Here is a 20,121-nt window from a genome sequence, read left to right as displayed (position 1 = left end):
AGAGCGGAGTGCACGCGCTGGGGTATACAGTTTAACCATGTCCTGGATGTAGGAAGGGCCAGATCCATTCGCAGCATGGTAAGTACCAGTATCTTGAAGTGGATTCTAGCAGTTACTGGAAGCCAGTGAAGGGAGCGGAGGAGCGGCGTGGTGTGGGAACATTTTGGAAGGTTGAAGACCAGGCGAGCCGCTGCATTCTGGATGAGCTGCAGAGGTCGGATGGCACATGCAGGTAGACCAGCCACCACAATCAGACAGTTCTAACAGTAAAGAAGCAACAGCCACTTAAGCTGCCATTAGCCAAACTTAAATCAGAAAGAAACAGGTGCCATAATGCAGGTTGATGCATTAATACTTATGTCCCACCTAATTGAAGGAAAAAAAGTTATTTCATTAAACTGTCTTATGTGACAGCTATAGTTTTCTTTGAATTTGGTACTTTGAGTGGCCCTATTATGCCCGGAATATCCTCTAGAGAGAGTTTCTCTCCCACACACAAACTGATAGTGTCCACTAGAAGGGGTTCATTCTCTTGTTATTTCTTTCTCTCATATCTCTTCTCTGCTCTTCAGTTTTTCCATTCATCTTCCTCTCATCTTTGCTTTTTGTGTCCTCCCCTTCCTGTCTCAGCCAGTTCAGTATCAGAAGACTGGAGATTTGACTAATGCCTCAGACTCAAAATGCTTTAGGTTATTATCTCCCTACAGTAATACAGAAGCAGTGTTTCTACTCCTTCAGGCCAGTGATTCTCTTCGGGTTTTAGTTAGGGCTGTACCGAATGTAGGTTTTTTACATTGGCAGCTTCTGTTGAGGTTTTCCAATGAAGCTTCAAAAGTCAATATCATATTTTATGAAGACACCACCCTGAACAAAAAAAGTATTCTTGATGGAGCACTCCCAAAATATAATCCCGTTATCTCTTTTTTGATATGGTGGTTCTAATTCATGGTGCTGTTAGATAATACAGGTGCACTACAAATGCAAAAAAAAAGCTGTGCAGCATTTGAATGTTAATGTAACTTTACAAATTAAGTTTTTGGAAACTATTCAGTACAGCCCTAGTTTAAGTAAACTTTTAATAAAGTTTATGCCCTAAATTTGGATGTATCAAAACAACAGTGAAACAGCGCCCAATCTCAAAGGTATGTAGACTAGCAAAGCAGCTGAAGAAAACCATTACAAAAATAATAATACCACTGTTACCCTTCATTCCTTTATATTTCACACTAATATAATGCTCATTCCTGCAGACGTCCGTCGTGTTCAACCTCTTTGTACTGAAAATATCCAACTTTGATCGTACACTTCCTGTCTCAGCCTGTACATACTATGGATGTGTGAGTGTCCATTTTCTTACAAAAGCAACATTATGTATGAGCTGTTTTTTTGTATTCTTGCTACTATTTACCATGTGAAATGTTTTTTGGAAAATGTTGTTTTTGTAGTCCATGTTGTGATTGTACCGGTGTGTTGCAGGGAACCTTAATGAGCACTCTGCATGTGTGTGTGTGTGAATGTAAACCGTATTCTGTCAAACAGGGAAATCAAGAGTCAAGACTGTAGAGAATTGTATTAGAAATGTTTCAGCAGACCTGCGCCTTTTTGTTTTGTTTTGATATATATCTATATATATTTGCTAACCTTCCTGGTCTGCTGTTTTTGTTAAATATTTTGAAAGAAATATTAATACCGTTGTTACCTGTTATATGTTGCGTTGAGGTGGATGCTGTGTCCTACCAGATTGAATGACACCTTCCTGTTCTTCGAGTGCTATGAGATTGTATTTGTGCTTTAGAAGCCGAAGTTGGTTAAATCGTCAACTGTGATCGCCATGTTTCCCTTAACCTCTTCAACTTTTTGAATCATGGTTTGAATGCAGTATTTAATGCAAAAGGAGGAAGCCAAGGAGATTGTTTATTCTGGCTTGCAATTATTTCGTTTTAGCATCAAAGCCCTCTGCCCTTCATCATCATCCGCTATTTTTATTTCCAGAATCTGGCAATATAAGACTGAAAACGAGATCAAGAAATACTGTCAATCTTTAAAGAAAATCTTTATTCCTTGGGATCAGTTAAGGATAAAAAAGGCTTCAATTTATTTATACGGTCGCCAGAGTACAGAATGTACAATTGTCTTAAATCAACTCGAACGATCAATAAGGGTTGTGAATGCCAAGACTAAATGTGTGCTTTTCAGTAGGCGGACTCAAAGTGAGGAATAATAAAAAGTAAAAGGAGAAAAAAAAATGCGCTTGTTAAATCTGGGTTTAAAAACCCCATCCCATATCCAACCCACAGTCAGGGAAAGGAGAGTAGTATCTCCTCTTTAAGCACAAATTCAATAAATTCACCCCTCTTCATTATAACTGGTGGTTTCAATAGATAAATAATCAGTTTACCCATCCTACAATCATCCCTTTCTTTTACAGTTCCACTAAATAACCCGTCGGAACCCGGTGTCTGTTGCTCTCTGCATGCTTGCTGTGTTAGTTCCTGTGTTCTGTTCCTAGGAACTGGTCCCCCCCCCCTCCTCCTGAGCACTGTTCCCTCCTATAGCTTTTTCAATTGTAAACTGTACTTTATGTGAATGATGTTGAAAAAAAGAAAAAAACATTGTGGCGACGTACAGTGTGTATACATTCATGCTAATACTATCTGTATGTATGTAGCATTCAACTACACACAGCACTAACAAATAAAACCTTTTTCCATTTATACAATTACATGAGTTTAGAGATTATTTAAACAGGAAATGTGTTATTGTGCTTCAAAAGAATTCTCGAGATGTTTCGTTTTTCTCACACATCCAAAACTGCACCAATCTAATTTGAAATCAAAACTCACTTTTTCCAAACTGCTTCTAATGTGTGATAAAAGTTAATAGTTACTAGTTACATAATTATAGTGTAAATACAGTTAGTCTTTTGTATATTTTAAGTGTTGTGTTTTTTATAATTGTTGTATTGAATTTGACCCTCTATATGTAAAGTGAATGTGCCTTATAAGTTACATGTATTATTATTATTTGTATCATTATTACTTATTACTTATTACTTAATATTTAATAATAATATAAGTCAGGGGCGGTTCTATGGGGGAGGGGCAACATGGGCCAGTGCCCCCGTAACACTGACCAGGGACCCCCCTGTGGCCCCCTCCAAAAAAAAAGGTTACAATATCACGATTTATTGGAAGTAAATCAAATCGGAGGCCCGGATGTACAGTGGAGATAAACTGTTCATTACCTTATAAAAGCAAATACTGTTTATGTTTTTTAATTCAATTGTCACTTAAAGTTACTAAAACAAATAACAACAAACAAACACAGGACTGCAACTTAAATTTACAAAAACCAATTACCGTATTCTATGTTTATTTTACACAAGTACTTTATACTGTCGTTGTTTTATTGTGCCCCTCTCATGAAATAACTGGCCCCAGCCTGCCCCCCCTCCCCCAGTAAAATTGGTCTAGAACCGCCACTGCTTGAAGTTCAGAAAAAAATGTTATTAAAATAAAAAGCCACATGGACTAATTATCAGAAGTAAGAAGTACATGTACTCATCAGCAGCCCCAGTCATTGTTTGTTTCGTCCTTGTTACAATATTACTTATAACATTTGAACAGCCAAGGTGGAAATTATTTTAGTAGTTTATTTACAGATACAATGTTTTTTACATAAAAAAAGCCATCATTGTGCCGCTCAGTCACATCCTCCCCACTAGAGGGCGATGTGTCCCGGCTGCTCAGCCCAGCATCACATTCCTCCTGTTCGCCACGGCAGCCCGCGGCTTCACATCCGGGCGGCTCTCTGCTCCTCTTCAATCGCAATCCGCTTCCCTTCCCTGCGCTCACGACCGGGGAGGTCCGTGGCTGCAGAAGAAACCCCCGAATCCCGGGCCCTCCGTCCGCGTCTGGTACCGGGTCCTGAGGCGCTGCTTCCCCGCACAGCCGGTCGCACATGACGCGGGCTCCGCCGATGGTGGTGCACGGCGCCGAGCGCTCCCCATCGGTGCGACATCTACGCGCTGAAGTAGCATCGCTGGCTAACGTCAGCTAACAACATCGATCTCTCTGCTGCTCCACCCCTCTCCCTCCGGCCGACCCCGCCACCGAGCCGTCACATCAACAGTTGATTGAAAGCTAACACTGGACCACCGGGGAACCCCCCGACCCTCCGCCGGCTAGCGCAGGAAGCCCACCGGTTACCACAACCATTTCCGATTTAGGGCCTGCAACGACAGTTGCCTCAGAGTTTTAACCCGTGATATTTAAATCACCGACCCCCGTTCCTCCTCCTCTGTGGCCATTTAGGGGTCCGTTTTATCTACCTCAACATCCCGATGCCTTCCCACCCCTGTGTAACATGAGCCGTACTATCACCCAGACTCTGACCAGCCTCCTTTCGAGCCCCACCGTCATCTGCTCTGCTGCTTCTGACAATCCCACCAAGGAGCGCTGCTCGGCGGGCACTGATTGAGGCGAACCCCGTTGGACATCTCTGTTTCTCTCCATCCCTTTTTCCCAGTCTGGCTGCAGAGGGAAGCTAGCTGGCTGGCCTGTTGTACTTCATACCCACCCACTCAGCAAATTGTGTCTATCCCTTACCACCCCATCTAGTGTGTCCCCCACCCCAGCAGACCCCAGCAGACCCCCGCAGCGCCCGAGCCCCGGGTCTCGCCATGCCGGGTCCGGTGGCCGGTAGCAAGTCCCGTGTTTACGCAGACGTCAATACGCTTAAGAGCCGGGAGTACTGGGACTATGAGGCCCACGTACCCAACTGGAAGTGAGGACATTTCTATTTACTGCATGCATGTCTGACCACAGCAGAAAATGTGTTTGCATGAGGGGAAGAAGAATAAGGAATGTGTGGCAGATGGAGGTCTATTATTAGTGTGAATGCTGTTTACAGAGGCCTTCTTCAGATTTTAACAGAGTGCTATGATCTCAAAACAGAGTGGAGGACAGCTTGAAATGTGCCCAATTTTTTTTTTTAAACCTGCCATAATTCCCTAACCCTACACTCCTTGGACATCATTTTTAATGAAAAACGTAGGAAAACCTCTCCTAGGTTGAAAAATAAAATAACAAAATAATCCAAAAATAAATAAACAAAATGCCTCTTGAGGGCATGAAGTGACAACAACGTTCAACATGTCTCAATTAAAGCCTATTGTAAATACAGCCTGCTCTTTCCTCACAGCATCAGCCGCACACCTTTAGTTAATCTGCCAAAAAAGGCCACATTATTGACCCGAAAGTACACAAAAAGCACACACGTTGAAATTTCACCGATATCTGCTACGGTTCTTCAACAAAACGTTCAAATGTAAGAGGTTTATCTCTCATTCAGACCAATGGAAAGGCTCTCCTCTCACTGATTACTGCGCATCACCATGGAAACCTTTGATCTCTGGGCTCACACAGGTGTTATGATTATTTGTTATGATTAGGTGCTCAGCACAGAAACAAACACTGACAAACATACTGAACTTTAACAGACTGTCTCAGCCTATTATTTTCTGTCTGATGGAGACTTCATACTGACTTCAACAGGTTCCACATATTTTATACATTATTAGTGACGTATGGTTTTAGTCGAAAAGTTTGCAGTCAAAATATTCTGCTGCTTTCCCAAGTCTTTTTACTTTCTTTTCTCTTCTTAATACACATTAATTCACTACTACTTACATCTGATATTGAACTCCTTCAGCCTATTTTCAGCTGCAGAAACCATTCAACTATTACATTATTCAGCTATTTCAGGACATCAAGGCTATACATGTTGTTTATACCTTTTCTTTTAAATATTAAGCTTCTTCACTATTTTTCCTCCTCTTCCAGTTTAACATTTCACTTTCAAGTTTTCAACAAAGTCATTGCAATGCATTTGAGCTGTAACAATTGGATTCAAATCATTTCACTTTTCTGCATTTCTCTGCTAAGTTCAGCAACACACTTACTTGGTTTTTGTAGCTAAATGCAGCTACAGAGACCATTCAATTAATAACATATTCAGCTTTTATGCATTTTCAGCTAAATTCAGCAACAAATGTTCACAGTTTACAGCATTCACACGCATTTTCTGCAGGAAATTCATTTTCTAGTTATACATGTAGCTGTGAGGGTGTGATGACACTGTGATAGCACAGTCTCCCAGCCCACCACCCTGCTGCTCTGTCTGACACACACCTCCATCTCTGCCCCCCTGCTCACCCTTCCTGTTGACTTAAATAACCTCTCAAGATCACAACCACAAATGACTTTTTCCCCTTAGGCCTAATCGAGGGCACTTGACACAGTCTGACTTAATTACATGCTGAAAATATTTTCTCTCTTTCACACGAGCCCTGCACTGTTTCTCCATCTGTCCTTATAGCAACCAGGAGGACTACCAGCTGGTTCGTAAACTGGGCAGAGGGAAGTACAGCGAAGTGTTCGAGGCCATCAACATCACCAACAATGAGAAGGTGGTGGTCAAGATCCTGAAGGTGAGCACTTTGCTCTCCCTGTGATGGGCATTTAAAAAATATATTTTCTGACACTAAATGGCAGATTAATCTAAAGATGCTGGATTAAAGGGGCCCTATTTGGCCTTTGGTGTTTCCCCTTTCCTGTAGTGTGTTTTTGTTCAATGTAAATGGTCTGCAAAGGCTAAAATCCCAAAGTTCCCTCCAGAGAGAGTTTCTCTCCCACACACTCAAACAGAGATGTTAAACTTTTAATAAACGTAAAATGGTTATCGTCATGGTGATGCAGAGGACACTTGATGATGCCTGTTAGTACCATTGCTATTAATTGTTGGTCAGAGTCAAAGCCAGCGTCGGCCATTTCAATGTGATCATCAAAAGTGTCTGTTCAAACATTGACAGACTGAATGCAGCAGCAGCATGCAGGCTCAGCAGCTTCAACATAAAGAGTCAGGAATAGCACATAAACAGACTATGCTTTTTTCCTGGTCTTGTACCCTTTTCTAAATCACTCTTTTTGTTTGGTTTCCTATGGAATTAGCCAGTCAAGAAGAAAAAGATCAAGCGAGAGATCAAGATCCTGGAGAACCTGCGAGGAGGGACCAACATCATCCGGCTGGTGGACACCGTCAAAGACCCCGTGGTAAGATCCCTAATGTCTCTTCTGTTTAAATGGGAGAATGAATGGAAAAGTGTGCAAATAAAACATACTAAATGTTTAAGAATATTGGTAAGTGAGTTCACACAGTTATTGGACAGGGAGACTGTTATTAGCTGTTGTTGCTTTTTTATTTGGTTAACAAAGGGATGAAATAACTCAATACCATATTAGCGGTGTTTGCTTAAATGATTCCTATAGGGACATGACGATAAGGGTTGCACAATTAATCAAATGTTAATGACAATCAAAATTGCATCAGGCGCAATATTTGTTACAGGCAAAATATATGTAGGTATTTATTCTGAACGAAGTATTGTGGTGCTGATATCAACATGGCAAAATCTGTCAAAAATAATCGCAATTTGTTATTTTTTCCAAATCGTGCAGCCCGACACTGATTCAAATCACTGAAATCGTGGTACTGTTAATGTTGTGATGCCTTGGTAAAGCGTGAAGGAGGGAGGACATGATGCAGATTACACCACAGTCACATAGCCATTTCATAATTTTGTCATAAACGGCTTGACAGCTATTTTTCGTTGCCATTTGTTTGTGTAAATGAACGTTGATCTTCTCCCTCACTCATTAGCTGTGAATGCCTCGGACTCTATTCACTCATAGGCTGAATAGGACATTATACAGACTGAGTAATAGATGCTGGCAGGGTAAAGTCCGTTTGCTGTCGGGTCGTAGGAATCGGACACTTGTGTTCTCACATACAGCTGTTCAGGATAATGTCTTGACACGTTTGCAGTGCATGTGTAAAAGGGGCTACAGTTTCTCTTCTGAGTGCATTTAGTGTGTGTTACCAGATGAATAAACTGTATTGTAAATGTGAATGTATTTTGCTGCAATGTAGTTTACACCTTAAATAGACACAGTGTTTTAGAGTTCAAAATCAAGTAGAGTAATTCTTGACTGTATGGTTTTGTTTTGATCCACTTACTTTCAGCTACCTTATATATGTCACATACCAATATTAAAAGCAAAAGTAGGCAACAGCCAACAAGTTTCCAAAGAAATCATGGGAATCTGGAGTGTTACAAAAAATGACAGAATCACTTTTTGAGAGGCACTGATTTTTTATTTTCCACTGGATCTGATTTATCATTTTTATCATTATCAGGTTTTTGAAAGTGAAACCTGTTGCCACGTGGAAGAAAGAAACATTTAAACTATTATTTCTAGTTTATCATCCTGTGTTTCGTCGGCTTGATGTTTCGCCTCGCTATATTTGCATTTTTTGTCAGTTCGGTGCAGCATTTTCATAGCCTGTTTAAATCTGTGCTCAAGATCTGGCACCCGGTGGCTACATTTTTATAAATCATCCGGAACACAGCCAAATGAAAAGAAAATCCAGACAGAGGGCTGAAGAGACTCTGAAGGCTTCTCAATTCTCTAATTTCCCCTCCTCTACTCCTCTACTCCTCGGTCCTCCGGTAGTGACCCGGAAATGGATTTCAGCGCGCCATCTCATTTCTCTAAATGCATATCGAGGATCGAGCGTCGAGGAGGCTCTCTGGAGGAGCTATAACCGAGGATACACTGATGGTTCCTCCAAGAGTCGTGACGCACGGCCGGACTTATCTCAGCCAATGACAGCTCTGCATGCATCCCCTGGATATTATTTTATTAACTGCTTTCATTGCGACGCGATGTTTACAGTGAGAACAGCTGTGAGGTCCGTGCAGAAAGCAGAGCAGTGTGTATAATATATATCACTCAGTATCATATCCAGTCTCTGATTGTGTTGCGTTATTATGAGAGTGCTCTCATACTTGTTTGATTCTGAAATTGTATATATTTATATAAATATATGTGTGTGTGTATATGTCCGCATCTGTAGCCTGTTATTGTCTCATTATTGTCTGTGAATGAATCAAAGTAAGTCGTCATGAACACATCTGTCCATTAGACAGAGGGCTGCTGTGCCTCCTGTCATCATTAATGGACGTCTCTTTAAAATGACCGCTCAGAGGAGAGGAGTTCTCATTTCTCTAACCGCCTGCTGCTTCCCCTCCTCTCTCCTCGGTTCCCCTCCTCAGTCCTCCGCTCGCATCTCCTGTGGGCGGGACTAAGACACAAGGATAGGAGTCGAGGAGGGGAAATTAGAGAATTGAGAAGCCTTCTCTGCTGATACAAACACACTTCCCACACACTTCATGTGGGTCATAAGTGATAAGAGAGAGGGATTATTTTTGTATAAGTCTATACTTTGTTATTTTTAGGAAAATCTTACTCATTAGGCAATTTTTAAGACTGGCTGTATCTCTAACAAACCAGGAAGGAAACATATTTGAAAAAAAATACCATTAATTTGCTCAGTTAACTGAATCGAGTATTAAGTAATATAAAAGTACATCATCATTTCTTTATTTTTCACTTTTTATTGCATATGTTTATATAACCTTCTGATATTATAGAATTCATTTTACAATTTTTTCTTTTTCTTTCTTTTTTTCATTCTCAAATATAGCAAATGTCATGAGGGATAAAAAAAGTAATCGGCTTCTGATTTTAAAATCCATTCATCTATTTAATAATGCCCATAGTTTCATGCATACACATTTACAAAAACAATACTTGTCATACAATCATGCACCATTTTTAAATCAAGTTCAATCAAACAGTGACTGATTATTAAGCATGATGCGGATGATTTTACTTTAAATTGGGTTTGGGTCCAGTTCTCTTCCAGCAGGTTAAGGTGGTTGTTGAATCTGTGTTTTGATCAGTAATGAGTCACATACTGCTCTTGCCTTTATCTTTTTCTGATTCCTCCTCTCTGACACTTCCCTTTCCTCTGTCCTCTCTGTGGTGGCTGTACAGTCCAGAACTCCAGCGCTGGTCTTTGAATGCATCAATAACACAGACTTCAAGGTACAATGATCCCCTCTCTTCTGCATGCTTCTTCTTCTGGGGTCCATCATGTCCCATGTTGTACTGTCTTCATCAGAGTGCAGGTGGCTTCAGCTTTTTACTTATTTCAAATGAAAGATTACATTTAATTTCAAAGCGATTTACAGTAAGTGCAGTCAACCACGAAGAAACTAATTCAGAACAGCAAGAATCCTGAGTGTACATTAGCTTTCTATAGAGTGGTGCAGTGATGGCGTATGTTTGTTGGCTAACCCGGAAGTTAGCATCGCTACGGCTCCCTCGACAAAAGCCAATGGGATTCTTCCATTGGAATGTTGCAGAAAATAAGCTCTGTGGCAAACACATGCTTATGACGCTTCAACGTTTTTTTCAGGAGGATAACCTCCACATATCGTCCAAAGTTGTGATTTTTTAAAGTGGAAATACAATCTTCAGAAGTAAAAAGCTATGGTTAGGCTATTGACAAACTACATCACGGTTGCTAACTTTACAAAACAACGCTAAGTTGAAGGCGGCTAACATTCAGATAAATGGGTAGTCATTTAGTCACTTGCTAGCAACCACCATTTTAGGACACATAGAAGCGTTGAACATTTACCAAGCCCCCAGGAAGTGCTCCGGACTCTGAGGAAAATATTCGTAGTGGACAAACTGCGATACTACAATTTCCGTATCAGTCAGTGACGTCACTGGGCCCAGAATACTTTTTCCCATTGACTATCATTAATAGTCTACAGCGTCTGTAAATCAGCGGATAATTCTTTTTAAAACGAAAAAAACCGCCCAGTATGAACACTCTTATAGCCCTTAATTGAATCATCAGGTTTTAAAAGTTGTAAAATGCAGTAAAAGCCGAATCCAGATTTATTTTCTCTCTCCATTCATTCTACTGAGCCGAGATCGGGGGCGGGGCTTAATCGTTATTTCAGATATCTAACAAAACAAATAAAACGTGTTCCAGACGAGAGAACCGGAAGTGGTAAAATGCTAACTCATTTCTGGGTTAAGACTCATTCCTGCACCACTCTGTAGGCCAAACTATTGTAGGTGATACAGCAATGGCTTCAAATGAGCTATACCTTTCTAAGCGCTACATAGAAGGTTTTCTTTTTTTTGGTCAAGGTGCAGTCAGTCTGTGACAGAAGACGTTCACTCCCTGATGTAAATGTGTGTTTCCCTGCAGGAGTTGTACCAGAAGTTAACAGATTATGATATCCGTTTCTATATGTACGAACTACTGAAGGTAAGACATTACAACAATTATTTTTAAATTATGTTGAAATTACAAGACAAGAAATGTTCCCGCTTAGTCTCTTATTTTGGCAATGTGCCTGAGAATGAGAAACGTTGTATACACTAATGTATATGATTGTCTGCTCTGATATCACATCTGTGTGCATGTCAGGCTCTGGACTACTGTCACAGTATGGGAATCATGCACCGTGACGTCAAACCCCACAATGTGATGATCGACCACCAGTTGCGAAAGGTAGGTGGTGCTTAATATAGTCCTGTTTCTTTCCTCACACACCCACACACACTGGATGTTATCTCACCTTTGTATTTCAGCCCCTCTCTCACACTCACTCTTGATTTATACTCTCCCCCATTTGAAAAGGAGTCATTATTGTTAGTTGGTAAGGGGCTTTTATATATATGGTGTACAGTGAGTGATGCTCAAATTAAAGCAGATGTCATTTTCATCTAAATATATCTGTTGGATTGCTACAAGACAGTCAGAGCTGAAATCGACAGATATTCATATTTAGGAAATATTTTTATAATCATGAAATTAATTTCTGTGATTTGTTTTCAGCCTCTGAATTATTCAGCTTTTTCAGTTTTTATTATAAACTATAATATATAAAGATTTTGGTTCTGGATTGACAAAAAACTATTAATTTAGATACATCCCTAGTTGGGTGGGTAGAAGGGGGTATCATGCACCCCCCTGCATCAACGCTAACTGAAGCTGGACTCCGACGTGCGACAGCTAAATACACCCCCCGGGTACAAAATAAAGATATGCATAAACATACAAAGGCGGAACGAATTTACATATGACAAGAATATATCATTTTGGTGAAGTTGACAATAACAGAAAATAAAGCTTTTCAAGTGTATGGTTATTGTATATGGTAAAAAGAAATGGTAAATTCGGCCCTGTTTAGAACAGATAAAAAATGTGCGATTAACTATGGACATCATGCGATTAATCGCGATTAAATATTTTATTCGACTGACAGCCCTAATTTTTATAAAATATGTGTACAATTCCAAAGTTGGAAACTGCCAGTGAGTTGTTGAAGCTGTTAGCATCTGTCGCATCTGCTAAGAACACTGTGCTCTCACTCTTCCTGTGCCCTCCCTGATCCGGTCACCTAACCCTATTTAAACACCCTGTTCAGAGTGGTTCTCAAACTTTTTCTGTCAGGCCCCCCCTTTAAAGAAAAAAACAAGTCGGGCCCCCCCCAACACAAATAGTCAGGCTCAGTGGCGGCGCCAGATATTTATTTTGGGGTGCTGTGGGGTAGCTTGACGTTTCATAGAGGGTGCTCAAACATTTAGGGTTTCCCATTAATGTACTGGTCGCTACAGTGGAATGTTCTACTGCAACAATCCCCACGCATATACACAATGTGACAGTTACAATGAAGGCTCGAGGCATATAGGTGTAAGCAGGGGTAAAGTGTTATTTTTATAGGTGGTATGTGGACCTCACAAGTTAAATGCATCAATCTGGTGCACTTTGTGAGCAAAATGAAGAGATCTATGGATACATCTCTCAACACCCATATAAAACAGAACTGTAAACAGATTTACTTTTTCTTTATGGATATTTTACAAATCACTCCCCTTTCAAACTTTATTCTTTTTTTACTGTCATATAGTATTTTATACCTGTTTTTCATTTATTCTCTTATTTTTGTATAACTATAATGATCATAGATGTGTGCCTCGGAAATAATTGTTTACATTAATGGTGACCAAAACGTTTGAGACCCACTGAGATAACACTGAGAGTCCTTTAGCTCACTGAGCCTCTCAGTCTGACAGGAGAGGACTCTCCTCCACTTTGTTGTTGAAAAAACTCTTTATATCCGTTAGCGTAGCTCGCTAGCACTAGAAGCTAACAACAACGATCTCCGGTACCGGTGTGCTCACTCTCTCTCGCTCGCGCACACACACAAAATGGCTCGTTCCACACAGAGCCGAGCTTTAATGAAACACAGAGACCCAGACGTAATAATACTGGATCATATTATTTTCGAAACCATAATTGTTGTTGATTATTATTTTTTTTAATCTTTTAGTGGTTCCCACTTTGGGAACCACTGAGCTAATCCTTGCCAACAAGTGTTACAAATAACATTGCATGATTAATAAAAACAAAATAATATAACATGCTAACAATAAAACAGAAATAGTGGAGCATGCGAGCTGATTTAGCGCAGTTCACCAGTGTGTGCGCCGGGCACCGTTGTACACACCGACGTTAACAGCAGCCCCGTCTGTGCACACGGCGAGTGACTCTGTCGCCCAGTGATCTAAGCGTCTTCTGGAAAAGCTTCACAAGGCCGTCGATACGCAAAGGCGCTTAGTGACACAAGTGACGTTACGCATTTCAGATGTTTGCCGCGCATGCGTACCTGCGTACCAGTTATGTGCACCCCTGTGTATATATATATATATATATATATATATATATTCTTTTTATATATATATATATATATATATATATATATATATATGGGTATGTGGCTTGTAAACAGATGTTTAAATACACAGTTTATTATTGACTTTGAGTTTATATGAGGGATTTTGGGGGTCTTGAGTAGTGCTTTGGGTAGTAGAGTTCCTGCATTGATGGCAGGTCCTCCCTACTGATCTGTATATTGTGTGTGTGCCACTTGCTAAGACTTGCTGACCAAAGGTTATGAGAGGTTACACTTGTTTAGTTACACTTTTAAATGTTTTTTTGTGAGTGAAGTTTAATGAGAACGTATTGTGTGTTTCCATAGCTACGCCTTATAGACTGGGGACTGGCAGAGTTCTACCACCCGTCTCAGGAGTATAACGTCCGAGTGGCCTCGCGGTACTTTAAAGGCCCCGAACTGCTGGTGGACTACCAGGTAACACACACACCTCCAACAAGCCCACTTACAACTCACATTTACAGATATTCAAGATAAAAACACACAACATGTTCATTTAAAACGCTGACAATCACAAGTATGTAGGGCTGTACCAAATCTAATAATTTTCTTTCTTCTTTTTAAAAAAAATGTCATTAAAAAGTTCACTGTAGATACTAAAGGTATTTACAAAACAATATGTATATACAACAACCATAAGTAATACTTACACATAATAAAGAAATAAAAGAGACAAGAAGAGGGAAAAAAAGGATATTTGAAGTTTCTATTGAAGTCTTCAAATAAAGCTTCTAACGTCTTATTTTTATATAATGAAAAAAAGCGCAAAATACTATGAAATATAAGATTAAATTGTAAGTTTTTAATCAACTTTTTGAATGAATGTAACTTGTCATTCTGTTCCTTCCTTTGTGTGCAACAAGCATGAGAGCTAACCGTTTCTTTGGACTTAAAGGTATTTGAATTCTAAAAAGAAGTTGACTGTTAACAATATTAGTAGTTTTATCTAACAGTGCATACATGCCAGGTTTAAACAGAATAAAAAGACTGGAAAAAATAAGCTACTATGACTTGAATGTTGATTTAGAAATGTAGATTTACCTTACAAATCTTTGGTACAGTCCTATATAAATTGGATAAAATGTTGTCAGCACACAAGGATAATTCTGATGTCTGTGTTCTCATCATCGGCAGTGCTGTTTGATGATTTTGTGTTTCAGATGTACGACTACAGTCTAGACATGTGGAGCTTGGGCTGTATGCTGGCCAGTATGATTTTTCAGAAAGAGCCCTTCTTCCACGGACAGGACAACTACGACCAGGTGAGTCTGACACACCCGTGACACCAGCAGCTTGACAGGAAGCAGTTTATTACTGATTTTCTGAACACACACTGAATTAAATCAAGAAGAAATCTGGCTTGCTTCTCAGCACACTCGGGGTGTCCTGTGTCTCTGTTAGACATGTAATGGAGATGAACTGTGTTTGTACGTGGGTCTGTTATCTGATGTTCTCTGTGGTTCCTCACTCTCAAGTGTCAGTTGTAGTAACAGTAAGAGGCTGCTGTCGTTCAGCACACACACACATAATGTAACAAACTATGTTTTTATATTTCAGTGTTAAACAGAATACGTGTGTTGTTTTGTTTTTTAGTTGGTGCGGATTGCCAAGGTGCTTGGGACAGACGAGCTGTTCGGCTACCTGCGTAAATACCACATTGAGCTGGACCCGCGCTTCAAAGACCTGCTTGGACAGTAAGTCCACTCACACTCTACTTATTGTGACATACAGTTGTTTTATGTAACGTAGAAGTCTAATTTGAATACAGGGCTTAAAATACCCAAAGGGGTTTGAAAATCGGCCCTGCTGAAGTCATATGGAACATACTCAAAGGGAAATGTTCATATTTTTACCTTTCAGTTCTGCATATGTCCTCACACTCAAGCCCTTCCGCTGTCTTGAGAGGGAATACAAACTGTGTTTATTGGTGTATATTCATAATTTCCATTTAATTTTTAAAAGTGACATGAATGAGAGATTGATTCATTTATATTTGCATAACAGAACTGTCATTACATCCCGTCAATGCAATCCCAAAAAATATAAGTTTGAGCCTTCGCCTGCCTTCAATAGCTACCATGATCATTGGAAAGTTTGCACAATACTCTCCCTTATAAATGTGCTTTATTTAACAACTATTTGAATTGTGTATATATTAGCGCCTATATTTGTAAAATTGATTGTTTTTGATTTGAGTGTTGTTTGCATAGAAAGGGGCAAACTTTGTGCCAAATTTGCAAATAGGGCAGAAGCAGCGAGACCCTCTTTGCTTAGCAGCTCAGTCAGGGGTGCATTTTACCATGCGTACTTTGAGAACTATGCTGATTCTTTGTTCTGTGTTCTTTGTTCCTGCAGGCAAAGCAGGAAGCGCTGGGAACAGTTTGTGCAGACAGAGAACCAACACCTGGTGAGTCCTGAAGCTCTGGACCTGCTGGACAAGCTGCTACGCTACGACCACCAACAAAGACTGACTGCCACAGAGGCCATGGAGCACCCCTACTTCTGTAAGAAACACATGCATGCTATATACATGTTTTGCTATAAATGTGAGGACCATAACCCAATATGCATGATGTGAGGACCATTGATGGGGTCGTTACTCAACAAAAAGTAATATATTAGATATTACTCATTACTTTAAATAAAAGTAATATATTACTTTACCTCGTTACATTACTTTTGCGTTACTCAACAACAGCCTATAGCCAAAACTTAAAACGTAGGCCTACATGTGCACACATATAACAATTACTATTGCAATAAGGAAGACATAACACAAGTTAATAACGGTGAGAATTCTAGTTTTTGCTGCTTGTTCGGAGTCGGCACACACTCAACATCATCACTCTGGGTTCGGGGTCTTTAGCTACTAGCTTCGTGTTAGCATGTTGCCTTTGCAGGTGCTTGTAGAGGTTTGATGTTGTTGTGTTTGCAGCAGTGCACCTTACCGTCACATTCCTATCCTTTCTTCTGACATATTTAAAATAATGGGCATACCTCCACCCCTCGAAAGTTATAGCTGTTGATGTCTCTGTCTGCACTGCAGCACAACCCCTGTGACAGTTGCATGTGGACAAGTCGCGCAAATGTTACGAAAATATCACTCTAGTGACTTGAAATATTTAAAATTGTTCAAAGTTAAACCTATCTTATCTACCCCTGGAACTAGCTAAACTAGTTATAAATACGTTTATTATTTACTGTCGTGTCGGGTCATTCATTCACTGGATCAGCGAGCTGCATGAGACACAGACGGGCTGTCGGGAGAGGGAGAGAGGAAAAGAGAGGCTCCGTTTATTAAACCCGCCGTGTTATTATCCAAAGTTACTGTAAACTTCTGAATAATGTAGTAGCTGATAGTCTAGTCTGTCAAAGGGAGAATCTAGTCATTTTTTCACGCAATGTTAGTAACTATAGTGTGATTACTGAATTTATAACTGTAACGTGTTACATTACTCCGTTACCGACAAATGTAATGTGATTACAGTACTTTGTAACGCGTTACACCCAACACTGGCGAGGACACCCATACATGTTTTACTATACTTGTGAGGACCATAACCCAATATGCATGATGTGATGACACGCACACATAGGTTTTGCTATAATTGTGAGAACCATAGCATGATCTGAGGATGTTCCTCTCTCCGCTGCAGACCCAGTAATAAAGGAGCAGTCTCTGTCAAACTCTGAAAACAACATGGTATCCAGTGGCAACACTACAACGCGGTGAAACACAGGTAGCAGTTTAAAAAAAGTGGAGGATAATGTTTTAGATGTAGTCTTTTGTTTAAAGTTTCAAATGTTATACATAATTTACATGAATATTTAGATAATATATATATATATATACAGTGGGGCAAAAAAGTATTTAGTCAGCCACCAATTGTGCAAGTTCTCCCACTTAAAAAGATGAGAGAGGCCTGTAATTTTCATCCTAGGTGACCAAATACTTATTTTACCGAGGAATTTACCAATTCATTCATTAAAAATCCTACAATGTGATTTCCTGGATTCTTTCCCCCCATTCTGTCTCTCATAGTTGAAGTGTACCTAGGATGAAAATTACAGGCCTCTCATCTTTTTAAGTGGGACAACTTGCACAATTGGTGGCTGACTAAATACTTTTTTGCCCCACTGTATATATATATATATATATGTAGCACATCTTCATAGATGCCTGCTGAACACACAATGACATTATTATAACCCATCTTTTAAACAAACCTGATTTTGAGATTTTTCACTAAATTGAGTTTTCAAAAGTGAACTCGACCATTAACACCACATTGCTGTGCTGTAGCAAGAACAGCCATACAGTTCCAATAAATATAGTGTGATGTACAGACGGGTGACAAAATGGAAGAAAAAAAGTGAGACATTACACTCTTTTCTCCAAATATTTTCAGTTTTTTTCTTTAATTTGTCTATCATCTTTATTTAACGTCAGAGTATTAAGGGGCCATAAAAAGGTTCAAGAATACTCGATTCTTGAACTCACTGAAAAAACTCTTGAATATCCTCTGAGATTTAAGTGGTGTTTGCACCAATGTATGACTTATTAGTTTTTCTCATTAAGTAATGACTTTAATATTGACAATTCTCCTTTTTTTTCGGAGAAAAAACTGTTGACTTCGATAATAGGGAACCTGAAAATGCTAACTCATCTTGAGGTTTAGGACTCATTCCTGCACCACTGTATTGGTCGTCTCAGTATCTCTAAGACTAAAAGTGTTTATTTCATGATTGCTGTCCTCTCTGGTTTTCCTCTCTGCAGAAGTGAAAGAAGAAGAAGAAGTTTGTTACCTCAGCTTTGTACCCGGTTGTGACAGTAACTTTGACAAGTGTACAGTGACAATGGATCAAAGTAACTCTGACCAGTTACAGAAACACACATCTATACACACATCAATGCAAGCACACCTCTACACAAACACACATGCAGACATGTATACACACATCCTTCTCCTCTGTATCAGTCTGCCATTGGCTTGTCCTGGTTCCCTGTCCAGAAGCCTGACCAATGAGCTTGAAGCTGCCCCCCCCCCACAATCGTCACCCCCAAACAGTCTTTTCCTCCCAACTCAGTGTCATGTAGGTCAACACGGACAAACATCTTTTAAAGACAATTCAGTCCCTCCTCTCTGTCGTCCCTTCTTCCTATCGTCCTCTCTTTGTTTGCATCAGCATGGAGAATGAACAGGAGCGTGAGCCTGTAAAAATACCCCTCCCGACCTGTTCATCCGTCTGTCTGCCCCCTTCATCCTCATCCCAACAGACAGACAGACGTCTTAGCACTACTCCAGTTCTGAAAGTGGCATGGTGGACTCTAGATAGAATGATTATAATAATATTAATGAAAAATAAATGATTTTTATTTAGATGAAGTGTGCCTGTGTCAAGAGTGAATTATTGCTCTTTATTGTTGTAGGTGTGTGACATCTTTCTGATTTAATATTTAATATATATTTATCTTGATACAATGTGAAGACAGGTTTTTATGAAAAACAGCGATTAAAGGCACAATATGTAACTTTCTTCCACTGGGGGGCTCCAAATCGAAATACTAATTGTCGGAGCCATTTTATGGGTGTTGTTGGTGTGTCAGTTTATTTAAGTTATATGTATAGTGCAATATTATTTTGAACACTTGGTTGCGGGGTTTAGCTGCACCGGGTGTATAAAAGAGGTTATAGGTGACAGGAGGACGAGGACACAGAAGGAAGAGAGCATACCGATTCCACCAGCCCGGCAGATGCTCACCACAGGATCTGCCGGCTAAAAATAAACGTAAATACAGTAGGATTGTTATTCACGTCGGTGGTAATGATGTTCGTTTACGCCAATCAGAATGCACCAAACTTAATGTGGAGTCGGTGTGTAGTTATGCTAAAACAATGTCGGACACCGTAATCTTCTCTGGTCCCCTCCCCAATCTGATCAATGATGACATGTATAGCCGCATGTCATAATTTCAGCGCTGGTTGTCTTGGTGGTGCCCAGCAAACAATGTGGGCTTCATAAATAATTGGACAGCCTTCTGGGGAAAACCTGGTCTGATTAAGAGAGACGGCATTCATCCTACTTTGGAAGGTGCAAATCTCATTTCGGCAAACATTTCAGGGCTTTGTGGACTTAATCCATGACAAACTGGAGTTGAGACCATGAGGCGGAGTAGCAGTCTAACACGCTTCTCTACGTTCTCTCCTAGGCAGTCATCCATAGGAATCCCGAACCCAATAAAATACCCAATATTAGCGGTGTGTGTGTCTGCCCAAGGACAATTTAAGGTAAAACCTAATGGAGGTGTCATACATAATAACCTAATCAAAGTAAATGTAACAACTACTACAGTGCAACAAAACAGGAAGATTAATGTGGTCTCTTAAACATAA

General features: G+C 40.0%; 1 protein-coding gene across 3 annotated transcripts; it reads left to right on the top strand.

Annotated features, from left to right (window-relative positions):
- Positions 1-3,653: 3,653 nt before the first annotated feature.
- Positions 3,654-19,113, top strand: csnk2a2b (casein kinase 2, alpha prime polypeptide b). Of its 3 annotated transcripts, XM_034205926.1 has the most exons (12): positions 3,660-4,785; positions 6,379-6,490; positions 7,011-7,112; positions 9,960-10,010; positions 11,194-11,253; positions 11,416-11,499; positions 14,033-14,143; positions 14,887-14,988; positions 15,320-15,420; positions 16,082-16,230; positions 17,383-17,466; positions 18,504-19,113. In XM_034205926.1, exons 1-11 carry the CDS (start codon positions 4,682-4,684, stop codon positions 17,457-17,459), a joined length of 1,053 nt encoding a protein of 350 aa, XP_034061817.1. In that variant the 5' UTR covers positions 3,660-4,681; the 3' UTR covers positions 17,460-17,466; positions 18,504-19,113. The 3 variants fall into 3 exon arrangements, with proteins under 3 accessions (XP_034061819.1, XP_034061818.1, XP_034061817.1); XM_034205928.1 differs by lacking the exon at positions 17,383-17,466 and having other exon boundaries at positions 3,654-4,785; XM_034205927.1 differs by lacking the exon at positions 9,960-10,010 and having other exon boundaries at positions 3,657-4,785.
- Positions 19,114-20,121: the final 1,008 nt, after the last annotated feature.

This window comes from Gymnodraco acuticeps, unplaced genomic scaffold (assembly GCF_902827175.1).
Source record: "Gymnodraco acuticeps unplaced genomic scaffold, fGymAcu1.1, whole genome shotgun sequence".
Lineage (NCBI taxonomy): Eukaryota > Metazoa > Chordata > Actinopteri > Perciformes > Bathydraconidae > Gymnodraco > Gymnodraco acuticeps.
Note: the sequence above shows the minus strand (reverse complement) of the source record. Positions and strands in the feature narration are given on the sequence as shown.

Bases quoted from the DNA above. Each gene is read 5' to 3' on its own strand.
- csnk2a2b (XM_034205926.1), top strand. From the start codon at position 4,682: ATGCCGGGTCCGGTGGCCGGTAGCAAGTCCCGTGTTTACGCAGACGTC. The intron at 4,786-6,378 runs GTGAGGACATTT...CTGTCCTTATAG, and splicing joins GCCCACGTACCCAACTGGAA to CAACCAGGAGGACTACCAGC. The intron at 6,491-7,010 runs GTGAGCACTTTG...CTATGGAATTAG, and splicing joins TGGTGGTCAAGATCCTGAAG to CCAGTCAAGAAGAAAAAGAT.